The sequence below is a fragment of the Lycorma delicatula genome, chromosome 5 (assembly GCF_047948215.1).
Source record: "Lycorma delicatula isolate Av1 chromosome 5, ASM4794821v1, whole genome shotgun sequence".
In the NCBI taxonomy this organism is placed as follows: domain Eukaryota; kingdom Metazoa; phylum Arthropoda; class Insecta; order Hemiptera; family Fulgoridae; genus Lycorma; species Lycorma delicatula.
Window position 1 is genome coordinate 167,110,499 of NC_134459.1, and position 14,142 is coordinate 167,124,640.

Genomic DNA, 14,142 nt, shown 5'->3' on the forward strand with positions numbered 1-14,142 from the left:
GAACTCTCGACTTCCAAATCAGCTGATTTGGGAAAACCCGTTCACCACTAGACCAACCCGGTGGGCTCGTAGATTCGCTGGGGCAACTATACTGTACGTAACGTTCAGTGTATACGATTAGTGCATCATCGGTCTAATAATGTTAAATATTATTGAAGAGAAATTCAGTCATTATGAATGTAAGTAAATTTATGTATTTCTTATTTGTATGGAGTGTGACAGTATATTTTCAAAGCGTACTTTTTATTACACATGTAGCTAATTTCAAGCACTCCCCTACATAATGTATATACTCGTATTATTCGTTTAAGTACTATACCTATCTTTCAGTATATACGCTAATGCATCATTCTTCTAATACTGAAAAATATTATTTGAGAGTAATTCAGTCATTGCGGTGTTTTCAGCAGAAAATTTAAAGGTACAGTATAGTAAAGAAACTATACAAAAAAAAAACGCTGTAGAATGAATTAATCTGGTAAATTCTGGCTATTATACTGTATTTTAATATTTCTTAAGCATGTCCCTTTTCTTTTCTAAATTTTCTGTTTCATCCAAATAACGTCATACTAATATTAAGATCATTAATGTACTACGTATATATCTATTACTTCGAGACAATTACGATCGCCATAGAAGTTTTTACTTCGGCTCTGCGGTCTTAAGCACTCACATTAATTTTTTTTAAAATAAAAACGACAGTTATATTTTCTTAACATCAATATCACAAAATGCAACAAGACGGAACATATTTTTAGTTTCAAAAATTAGTTAACCGTCAATGACGATACAAAATTTGTATAACACCTTGAGGCCATAACTTTCATAAACTACTCGTATTTGAATTTAAAACTATGTTAAATTATTGAAACGTCTATATCACTTGAATGCAATGTGAAAGAATTCAATGTTATAGAATACCTACCGTTTACAATTAAATATAATATCATAGACTTGACTCATTCTAACATAAAATAAATTAAAATTAACTAAAAATCGCCGTACCACATGAACATACAAAAATAAATAGTTTAGAAATAGAAAAAGAAACAAAGAAAATACTTTTGAAATTTAAAATAAGGTGGATATTATTCAGCTTTAGAAAAAATTAAACTAATTATTGCGCAGATTATTACGTATTACATATTATTACGTATTATTATTAATTTTATTATTACTGCATAATGCAAAATCACCAAATAATAGATTGGCCTTCGAATATATATAAATCTGAAACCTTCCGATTCCACATTTTTTTATTCCACTTTTTAAAAATGTAGGAGAAGCGGGTTAAGTGAAAGACACACCTCAAAGCCTTATGATGCTAGTAAATCATCCATCAACTTTTCCCTTTCTACTCGCGTTTCACCATGAGTCTCAGAAAATTATGTGTGCTGTTCACCTACCGACATTACTAGGTGCTAGTATAGTCCTATTTGCACTCATCTCCCAAGGTAGCGTGAGTCAACCTTCTCCGCTTCAAATGAAAATTGATATCGAAAAAAACAGATTTTTTAGCAGGCGAACCCAATCTGAAGCTTACAAATTTTTTTTTTTTTAATTCTGCTAAATTATATCCAGACGCTCAAATTCTGTCGATTCATTTGTTATAGTCTGTTTTCACATTTTAACTGTTGGCCAGGTAAAACATTTTTCGGTTATAATGTATCTTTAATTTTATCATAATCAATAAATTAAGGATACATAAAGTAGTTGTAATATATGTTATAACATTTTAAATCTTAGTAAAATATTAATTTGTCATTACCTCAAACCTCAAATGATTTTCTTTTTTATCGACTGGGTGACATGTGTGATTTAGGATATATTTTACGGCTCCTTCTGTCTGGAATACCTGGAAAATAAAATAGAAATAAAAAATAATTATATGTTTTATGGTAATTGTATTTATTGTTTTATTATAGCTAATAGTGCTGCTGTGTTATAAATTTCCATTAAAATTCTTTTTATTTCTTGCATAAAGTAAATTACTCCAATAAAATTGTTTTAAATGATAACTATTCATCAGATGTTAAGATATTGTAATAAACGATAGTGCTTTGGAAATTTGTCAGTAGACCCGGCTTTATTGAAAAATTCCCTTAGCATAAGGTAGATAATTTTTTATAGCTACATATATCATGGTTCATATATAGTTCATTGTCAAAGCTGCTTCTACCAAATCCCATTAATATCTTAATATCTACTTCCTTAGGATGATGTGCTAAAATCGTTTAGTAAAAGTTTAGTTATTATTATTGTAGTTTCAAAATGTTTTATAATTCTTTTTATATATATTATTTAATTGTATACAAATCTGATATAATATATATTTTTTAATTAGAGTAAGTTCATCATAACTCCTTTATTCAATTATATTTTTTAATTGTTAGTTTTAGTTATTCTTTTGCAAAATTATTTTTTTTTTTGCTACACATTACATGTTTTACATGTATGTTTTTTCTTAATTAGAAATTTTTGTGCAATCATGCAAATATTTCATAAAAAATTACTTGCAACATGAATTATATATATATCAGCATTTGAAATTTGTTGCTTAAGAAGCTTGTTATACAGGTTCTAATAAATATGCGAATCATATCCATCACACTAAACACCTTATAACCTGATGAGGAGTACTTTACAATTTCTTGTTCCGTTTAAAAAATCGATTAGAGTATTAGATTTAATTTAATAAGCATTCGGCACCATTGGTATTAATACAATTGTATAAATTAAATTTCCACTTACCAACAATGGTATGTGGAAATTTGTTGTAAGTCAAAATATACAATTACACTACTAGATTCAACAATCATTTCTCCATACAAGTTTAAAAATAATTACTTTTTGTTTTCCGTTTTCTATTCACTGCCGTTTTTTATAACAGAAAAACACGTGTTTTTTTTTTCAGGAGGTATTCGGAAAAGTAAAATTTAGACAACAATAAGAAAAGCGATAAAAAACTTAATAGTATAACATGCGCTTTGTCTAAAGTTTATTTTTTTCATTTTGCCTGGTGCCAGTTCGTTTAGAAAATTTTCAAAACGACAATAAGGATTTCTTTTTGCAAATAAAGTTTATTTGCAAAATTTGAGATAAATTTGAAATCGTTACAAACGTCAGGACAAAATGAAACCGAGTATGAAAATTGAGAATCTAAACAAAATTATGTAGACAAATAATGAGCTTAGATTTTAACTGATTATGCATAAGAAAAAGATATGCGTGGTACGCCTGCTTTCTTGCTCAAGTACAAACAGTTTTAATTGAATATAGATCCTACTGCAAGTAGCAAAATAAGATTTTTTCTCTCTTATTAAGTAGAACCAACAGATATTTAATAATCAATAAAAATATTTTAATCAGTAAAAATTTAAATTTAAAAAAAAAAAAAAATTATAAATATATTTAATATCCAGCTATTCATAAAATACACTCTAAATTACGTCAAACAAAAAAGGTTATATCAGTAAACAAGTTATTTAAAAATTACAACTAGATTTTATTTAATGAGAGTACTGCTGTTTCCCCCGTGCCTCTTTAATTAAATATAAATAATCTCGAAAACTTTGTCCATATCACGTCTTCGTAATTTTATTTCGATTCTAAATTGTTGTAGAAGAATTTATGTTGCACCAATAATTCCAACGAAATCAAATTTATCACATAACGTCCATTAGGTTACAAAATGAACGTGGTTTCCAAAACAGTCATGGATGTTTTAAAAATTATTTAACCTTCTGATAACGTTAGAATGATAAATGTTAAACAGATGGGATATGTAGTATACAATAAACCTAAATAAGTACGTAAAAAAGATGAGTCTAAGGAACATTGATAAAGTTCAAAACATAAAAAGCTAAGAAAACACAAAAAAATAATCTTATCAATCATACAAATAACTGATAAAAAAAACAAAAAACGTAAACCAAATTTAAGAACTGACAAAAGTAAGCGGCAAAACGGAAGGAACAATTTTGACGATGCACAACATCCTAGAGTAGCTGATTCACCACAAATCTCGGGGAACTTTAAAATTTAATACACGCAGTCGCTTAACGTGGCTGACGTCTTCGCTGTTATCTAGGCGGTTAACCGCGAGCCAACTCACTGTTACTTTGTATATTCTATCGTTTTATCTTCTCTCGAACGGTTGGCATCCCAGATAGTCGTGTGTTTCACTGTTTTTCGCAAACCACGGTGCTTCTGTTATTATATTTCTCAAAAGTTTATCCTGAAATCACTCTGCGACTTAGATTATTACTCTCACTTGTCGTGCCCCGTAGCTGGATTCCGTAGATCCAAAACGGTATCAGGACCGCTGAGTTCGGTAATGACAATCGCAACCCAGACAAACAACAGATAAATCTCCCTGAACATAATTTTAAGCTGTGTCCTTTTCTCCCTTACCTGACTCCTCCTTGTCAGACTGCGATCCAGATGCAGTGATAGATATCGTACGCTGTTATCATGCGGGAGGCAAACGGCATTCAATTGAACACGCGGGCAGTCGTCCATCCTCATCGCAAACATAACGTGTATAGGCTTTGCCGGATTAAAGTTTCTTCCGTTTAGCCAGCCCTTCATCACTTAGATCCAGTATAGTTTGCAGTTTAGCTGAAGCTAGGATAGGGTCAGCATCCACAGCCAGGATCGTTGAGTCAATCGCAAACGACGCAACTGTGATATCCTCTGGAGTCGGACGTCCGCAGTGAAAACCGTGTATAGAACCGGTCTAAACGTCTATGAGTCTTCCTGTGAAACCTTTTTTCCGTAGAGGTTTTACGCGTAATCAGAAGAGGGGGAAATCAAAGAAAGATCCCGGGTATGACTTGATAAAATTATTTTTATGCAATTATTCAAGGCTATCCAATACATAACGATTTCTTTAATGGCATTCTTCGAAATAGAGCTTCTCGACGGAATGGAAGGTGTCACAAATGGTAATGGTCCCCAAAACGGGTAAGGCGACCCATGATGTGTAGCTTCATATAGGCCGATAACCCTGTTACCTACATTATCGAAGGTATTTGAGAGAGTACTACTTCTGAGGCTGTGGTCGATTTTAGAGGAAGGACGTATTATTCCTGGTTATCAGTTCGGTTTCAGACGTGTAACTCGATAATAAAACAAGCACGCAGGATTGTCAAGTTATCAAAGTGTCTTAAAGAGAAGATGTATTGATCGGCTGTTTTTTTGGATGCCCAGCAGGCCTTTCATTAGGTCTGGCTTCCTGACCTACTCTATAAATTGAAAAGGATTCTTCCTTAACCGTATTATTTGATCCTACACACCAAGTTAGAAGGATATTTTCTCCAGGTAACGTACAATCCCAAGACTGGCCTGAATTCTTTGATACTTTATAACCGTGTGTTTTTATTTGTTTTATTTTTTTTGGCAATACCTTTACTCTCTAAACTCATCCATAATGTATATTTCCTTTGGTTATATTTATTTTGGTATAATGCCATTTACTCATTCAGTACCCGGTTTACATATGAATAAATTTTCTTATTAGCGTATGTAACTAGGCTAAGTTGTCTCAAAATCGTTTAACGTTATATCAAGACTTTATTAATTAAGAATACTCTGTATTTATTTATTACTATTTTAAATTATTTATGTTTTGAAAATCAATAATTAGTTGCATTATAAATATTTATTTTAGTGTCCTAGAATTAGTTTAATCTTTATTTTAGTTTTTTTTAGAATATAAAAAAACATATTTTCATTAGAGTAATATATCTTGTAATTAATATCTAAAGTTTTAACTAAATTAAAAAAATTTAATTCGTAACAGTGGCAGAAAATTCTTTTTTTTGAATTTGTATACGAGTATATGGATGTTTTGGGAAAACATGGCTAATCGTGAATAAATTTTAATTAAATTATGGTAGTTTATACTTCATATATGTCTATTAAGCTCGTCAATCACTTTACTTACTCCAGCTTACATAGAACTCAAACCACAAAGAAAAGGGAAGATAATTAATTTTTATTCGCTTTATACTGTAAAATTTTGGTGGCAAAATAAGTTTAAATAGAAAGATTTATTCTTGTACTCTGTAATTAATTATAAATGGGGTGTTTTAAATACCTCATTTGGTATAGGATAAGCCCATATTCATTAACCTGCTGTGATGTATGGAACTGTTATTTTTTTGTAAAAAAGAGAAAAAAAAAACAGAAACTCTAAAAAAAATAGCGGCTATAGTATTTGTAAAAAAATGGTACGATTTGAAACTATTATGATTTTAATTACAATTATTGGTCTGTTAAAAAGAAAGTAATTTCAATGATTAGATTATTTTTTAATAACAATTTTTTTTTGGAATTTTTCATTGACTACGAAAAAATTTTCATTCCATATTTCCAAACTTCAAGCTTATATGAACCAATCATCAAGAAAGAATATATTAAATAAAGATGATTGTTGTTGAAATTCAGTTTTTTTAAATAAAGTTATTTGCATCATTTTTATTTCAATTTTTATAAAAATTATTATGTCTACGTATCTAAAATATGCCGTTTAGTTGATAAAAGGATTACTAAAACATTAAAACCTATATAATTATTTTTTTTTTAAAAATCAAGGTGTTTCATCTCGAACAAGATTTTTACCAACCATATCATTATATAAATCACGTATAAATGGATAATAATGATTTTTTTTTTTTAATACTAAATAAGTAAATAATATGAACTACAAATTAGTTTTGCAAAAATTATATATATATATTTTTTATTACCACAATAAGCATGATTATGAAGTAAATATTAAGAGTAATAAAATAGTTAATTTATATTATGTTTTCTTTGACTAATATAATTATGAGAAAGACGTTTTATTCTACGAAAATTCATTAATGATATTCCAAAATACTAATTATTTTTATAATTTTTTCGTACGGTAATTTGAAATATTTTATAATGTTAAATATAGATATTATTAAAGTACACATTTAATTTCTTGCAGAATGCAGCTAATAGCTACATTAAATTAGAATGTACGGTGATGATATCAAAAATATGATTGTCTGTCATTTCGGTTACATGTAGGCTGTTTTATTCAGGAATGGAGTATAATAAAACTCTTTTCTTTTTTTTATAACTTATCGTTTTCTTGATCTCCAGATTGGATTAACCGATTTGATGTAATTTTATACAGTGACTTCTGTTTATGGCTGATTGGTATAATGTAATTTTGGTTAAAATTAGCCGAAGGGATCGGAAGTTATGGTCATCTAAAGTTCAATCGTTCAGAGATTTACTCTGAGTGTAGAGTAGGGTTTTTTTGCAAACATACATACTTTATTAATGTTCCACTTAATTTTTTTTCTGAGTAGTTAAAAGTCGAAGGCGAAACCACTGGTAAACAGATTTCTTTAGAGAAGGGAAAGTTATGCAATATTTTCGTGCCTTTTTTACATTTTAATTACAATTTTGATACATATTCAAAAAGTAATAAATCTGAGGAGAGTTTCTATTATATGTTCTGGGTCTCTCTTTCTTTCTCTCGCTCACTCTCTCTCTCTCTATCTATCTATCTATCTATCTATCTATCTCTCAGTCTCGTTTTTTTCTTTTTCTAGAGAATTTATTACATCTATAATGTACACATTTGGATGAAAATATTTAATAATTTTAAAATTATTTTTAATATAGAATTTTAATTGAAATAAATTGGTTTTAGTTTTCTGCAATATTTTTAAATCTAAGGAGAAAATTTCAAAAAATAAAAAATAACCAATTAGAATTTGATTACTGTGATTACTTGTTTTATAATTTTTTTCAAATTATAGACAGATTGAATGCTTAAAATCATTTTTTTTCTGATAAATCGTGTATTTACAATCAGTCAGTTTCTATAAAGGAACAACAAGTAAATTTCATGATAAAAAAAAAAAAAAAGAAGAGGGGTTTCTAGCGAACACTCTTAATGTGTCGATACATGAGTAAACATTTTACTAAATAAATAAACTACATATACAAAAAACTGTATATCAAGATTTCATGATCCCTTGCATTAACAAGGATTACAAAGATTACAATAATCTAGTAAAAAGTTTAAAAAAATTTTTTTGTCTAATAAATATGTGTAGGGTTTATGGCATTAAATTTTTTTTTTTAATTTTAATAAAAAAGTAAAAATATTTAATTTTGTTAAAATTCATGGATAAATAAAAATGAGAGGATAGATTTTGCCGTTTGAATTTTTTTTAAACAGAAGTAGAATATTAAGTTTTAAATAGAATGAAAGTATTAGCGTCTTCCCAAATCAGCTGATTTGGAAGTCGAGAGTTCCAGCGTTCAAGTCCTAGTAAAGCCAGTTATTTTTACACGGATTTGAATACTAGATCGTGGATACCGGTGTTCTTTGGTGGTTGGGTTTCAATTAACCACACATCTCAGGAATGGTCGAACTGAGAATGTACAAGACTCTACACTTCATTTACACTCATACATATCATCCTCATTCATCCTCTGAAGAATTATGTAAACGGTAGTTACCGGAGGCTAAACAGGAAACAGAAAGAAAGAATGAAAGTATTAAGTGATTTAAATTTAATCCGTTTTAAGTCTATCGGATCTATTGATGGTGGTTTTTTAATCAATATTTTTAAAAAAATTTTATTTCATATCTCAAAAACTGATTCGATAAATATTCCAGATTTGGTATATTTTATACCATATATATATATATTTGGTGATATTTTACCCTATCGGAAGAGGGGACATTTCACGATACCCATTTTTTTTTAGTAACAATGATGTTTTAAATTTATGAATACCAGTAACTTTGCATCTAATCGGGACTACATAATGAAATAAATAATTACTCCAATAAATAAAAATTGTTTGCCTCAAAGAAGAAGAGACTGAATAGAACCCGTTTTTAAATTTTTTTAAGCAACTTTAAAACAAGATTAAAAAAAAAAATTTTTTTAAATTTCTGATACTGTATCTGTTTTATCATATTGTAGCTGTTGTTAAAAATGTTGTCTATGGCAAATCTAAAGCAAGGATCAAATGGAATCCAGAATTTCAATAATAAAAATTTTTATATATTTTTTTTCGCAAATCTACATACAGTTTAATTTTAATGATAAAAAAGTCATTTTATATCTTTTGGGGTAGATTCAGACCCAAATTTTTTTAATGATCTTTTTTCGCAATTAAACTCTAAATATTTCATAAATAAGTTATTCGCATTAAAAAACTCTGAAATATTTTTGAAATAAAAAGCTGTCAGGGGCAAATCAGGGAAAATTGTGTAATCCTTGGCCGGAGTTTTTATTAAATGTTTTCTAAATGGAAAATTAATACTATAAATTTAATGGGTTGTTTAATTGATCTTAAGAAAATATTTTCTCGACTCTCTCTCTTTCTCTCTTCTCTATGTATACACCGTATATATTTTTTTTATAGCTAAATAATTTTTCTACTTCACTTCGCAGTAATTTTTAGAAAATTATTTATAAAAAAATAATAATAAACGTAAATAATTTGTTAATGTAAGCTTTACGTTAATATTGTTTAAAATGTATCTTTAACAGAAAAGATGTCTTTGAGGTGACTCATTAAAAACTTTTATTCATCAGTTCCTTGTGAAACTTATAAGAACGGGGTTACTATTTTTTTCTTCGTTGTTTTTAACGAGCAAATATTAGATATCTCAGCCCTTAAATCTGCGCCTTATAGAAAATTCTCCGTCCACATCTTTATACTGATAATCAACATATAATATTATGGCAGTTAATGGTGTAGATATTTTATACAACTATCATGAACTTGCTTGTAATGCTAATATATCCTTCCTCTTGTAATCAAACGCAAGTGTGCACATCTACGTACACACATGACTTGAAATTGTAAAAGTACTTGCACGTTTTTTTTTTTTTTTTGCTGCAGTGGTCAGTTTATAATTGGTTCCAATTTACCAGAACCATAAGTAATTTGAATAAAAAAAATTGAAATGATATTCAGAGAGGGGTTTCCGTTGAAATCCCTCAAAGAACGCTGCATGTATATATATATATATCTTAAATAAATACTAAGAATATTCTAAACATAAATAACTATGTATAAAGATGAGTCCAAAGTTCAGAACATAAATGCTAAGAAATCACAAAAAAAAATTCTTACTGGCTCGTATATAACATGTTAAATTTAAAAACAAGAAATCTAAATTTTATTTGTAATTTAGTTTTTACAAGTTTTTTCTAAACACTCGTTCCAATGTCTAAAATTCTGAAATTAGGTTGGTCTGATAAATATATTTCACCATGTGTTTTTCTTTTCTTAAAAAAACACAAAATAAAATTTATAATCAATTTAAACAGAATACACGAATACACAACATACATAAAAAAAATAAATTACAAAAAATTTATGTATAAAATATTAACATCAATTTTTAATTAGTAATTTTACACTATAAAAAATTAATAATTAATAAAAAATAAGAATAACTTAAAACAATTGAGAAACCGTCAAGCTAAGAACAAAAAACCTAGTAATTTGAAGCAGATAACATTTGAAATATTTAATAAAAAATTAATAACATATTAAATCAGTGGTTTAAAGCACGAATATTATGATCATATATGAAGCAGGTATATTTTAAAATATGACATGAACTATATTGAAAAATGTTTGAAATGAACGAAAAAATGCACTTCCATAGATTGTAAATAACCTGCGAAAAAAAAATCTCTACTAATGCTTGTAGGTCCAAAAATCTGTTTTATCAGACGAACGTTTGTCCGTACATACTTATGTACATTGGTCTATATTTCATGTTGTAACTCTGTACCCTATTGTCCGATTATATTCAAACTTGGTAGACAGGTACTACCTTGGGAGGGAATAATATATTAAATTTCTTCAAAAATTGGAAAAATGGGTGAGGATGTATTGCTCAAAATAAAAGTTCACATCATTACTGGCGCACTTTTAGCAAAAAATTTTTCTTTAGTTGACTTTTTTATCATGATCGCAAATTACAAAAATTTTTTATTTAATTTTCATCTCTATCCAAAAAATAATTATAAATTTTTATTTTTTGGCTACGCTTTGCTTCAAAAAAAGAGTTAATGAGAGTTTTTGCATCTATATTTTCTACATCAATAGACCTCCAAACCACTATAAACCATGAAATGGCATGCCTATCCCACTAAAGTCGTGTGTAATAACAAAAAAATGTTATAATTTAAAAAAAAAATGATTTATTTAAAATTTATATCCCAAGTTACCTTTTGCAATTAAAAATGTAAAAATCTGATATGGGCAACACATGGCTTTCTTGTACGCCTATTGAATTACATTTACACATTTAAAAAAAAATTGTATAGTAATTTACATATTTAAAAAAAAAAAAAGAAAAGTACATAAAATTTTATTTCATTAATAACTTGTTTTTTTGTTTTTTTTAATTGTTATTATTGAATTATTATTTATCGTAAAATTTCTTCGCAATCAGACGTTAATAATTATTTATAAATCAGTATATTTAAATTAAAAAAAAGATGAAATTTGATCTGAACTGATGTGTCTTCCCGTTGAAATCCAAATATTTCATGAATTAAAATTTCATTTAGCTATAACTCTGGAATCAATGAAAATAAGTACCACTTATCATTTATCGTTGAAAAAATCTCAATGAGAGTTTATTGCAGCTACGAAAAAGTCCAAAATCCAAGTTTTTGGGAATTTGGGCTTTTGTAGAGACTTTTGATCCAGTCGATTGCAATGAAAATGGGAGGTGCACAGCTACATGTTACCGCAGTTCTAAATCCAAACTTTCAACATCCTACGGCTAATATTTTTGAGTTATACGAGATAAATACGCACATACTTACGTACGTATATCTCTTAGTAGATGACGGCGTGCGCCTACCCATTTTAGTGATAATGACAAGGTGGCAGCGGGACATGCTAGCGAGTGGTGTATGATATCGCGCTTAATCCGTTCACGCTTTTAGGTTAGCTCTCGGAGCTAGTTAGGACACTGGTCGCTAAACTGTTTCGAGGCTCAGTAGACGTTTGTGGCACAGACATTCGATCTTATGCTTTAGGGTGATCAAATGGGGCGGTGGCGGGAGAAATGCCAAGAAAACCAATACTTACGTACGTGCAGACGTCACGCCGAAACTAGTCAAAATGGATTCAGGGATTGTCAAAATGGATATATTCGTTGAAATCTGAATACTGACATTTTTCGCGACCACAATACTTCATTTATTTCGTACAAGGAAGTAAAAATCTAAATTTTTTTGTAGCCCTTACTCTTTAATAATTTAAAAAAAAAAAATCATCCAAAGATTTTCACCTCCTTCCTAAAAATTACAAATTTATTTAGAATTACTGCTGTATCTTTGTATTTTTTAAATTATTTTAAGAAGTTCTTTTAAATCTATTATCATTTACGGATTATTTTCTTAAAAGTTAATTTTACTCGAATGCTTCTTCTTGAGTATGGGAGCCCCCAAACTGAAAAAAATTATTGTACAATTCACCCACCACGTTGGTCTGGTAGTAATCTCGTCGTCGCAAATCCCTTGTTTAACAGCTATTTTCAAAGTTCTTTCAAAATTTCTGAACATCAAATCCTAGTAAAAGTTATTTACTTTCATACGGATTTGAATACTTGATCGTGTAAATCTGTACTTTGGTGGTTGGGACTTAATTAACTACACATCTCAGGAATGGTTGGCTTAAGTCTGTAAAAGATTACACGTCATTTACATGTTTTTCATATCATTCTCATCTCATTGGGCCATGGCGATGGGTTGCTTACTTTTTACTAGTTGAACAGATTGCGACGTACAATTTATGAATAACAGTAATAATTATTATTATCTGAAGGTATTAATAATGGCGTTGTAATAATGCTCAAAAGGTATTTTGTTAAACAATAAAACTACTAGTATATCTTAATACCTCTCACCTGATTAGGAATCTCCCAGATTTTTTCAATAACCTTTGATAATTTTTTATATATATATATATATAATAAATAAAAATATCCTTTTTTAGATTTTTGCGGAAGGGGGATTATGGGGCAAATTAAAAAAAATAAATTCTAAGATAAACATACCCGCATGTACTAAGCTTAATATAATGTCGGGTTATGTTTGCAAAATTTTGCGAAAATTGACCTCAAAAAATTATCTACCCACTCTAAAGATATTGAACCCAAACTTTTACCAATATATTGCATGCTGGAGCCACATAAATCTAACCGATAGTATAATTTATTAGAAAAGTTATGAACTTAAAATTAAACTAAAAGAGAATTACTATTTTTTAAATTTATCATCTTATTGTTATCGATATAGTTTTAAAGAATAAGTTTATTTATGAAATAATTTTACTAGATGTTTTATATAATGTTAATTTTTTTGTTTTTATTTTTGATAGACAATTTTAATATATATATATTTTAAATTCATATAGATTGTTCATATATTTATTAAATAAATTATGAAAAGTAATAAAGGAATGTAATTAAATTAGGCTAAGCAAAATTATATTTACTTACTAATAAATTCATTGATTTATAAGACTCTCAAATAAACTGGTATAAGAAGATAGTCGAAAGTTATTAAAAAATACAATATACAACTGGAAGTGATTAACAACAGACAAGTGTACTGGAAAACCTTCAGAATATCAAGAAGTTTCACACAGAGAAAGAACATAGAACCGAAAAAAACCTGATCGAAGAAAGAGAAAAGTTAAATATTACAGGATAAGGAAAAGAAAGAGGTTAAAAAATAAATAAATCGATCCTTAATGTGGTCCATTCCTGGCCGTAACGAACAACAGAAAAGTAAATTTATATTTTGTAAATGTCTTTGTGTACATTATTGTCTTTTTTTTTTCTTTTTTTTTTACCTCCGAAGAGGTTGGGACATAAATTATAAAATTCAATTCTGTTTGGTTAAATCTTTTGTAACGGTAATGATTTTATACAATTAGTTAATCTGTTATCCTTAAAAAGTAAAATATTTTTTACGCAAACAATTACTTAATTCAACTTTGTTAAAGATTTAAAAAAAGTATATATGAATTAGGCCAATAAATATTATTTTATGTATATAATTCATTAGACAAATTTCATTACATTAAATTTAC

At 28.2% G+C, this 14,142-nt stretch overlaps 1 protein-coding gene across 1 annotated transcript in view; it reads right to left on the reverse strand.

The window, feature by feature from the left end:
- Positions 1-14,142, reverse strand: part of LOC142324583 (very long chain fatty acid elongase AAEL008004-like) — a 174,855-nt gene that overhangs the window by 34,607 nt on the left and 126,106 nt on the right. The window contains exon 4 of the mRNA XM_075365429.1: positions 1,769-1,855. Within this exon, the coding sequence (XP_075221544.1) occupies positions 1,769-1,855 (87 nt within the window). The remainder of the gene's footprint in view (positions 1-1,768; positions 1,856-14,142) is intronic.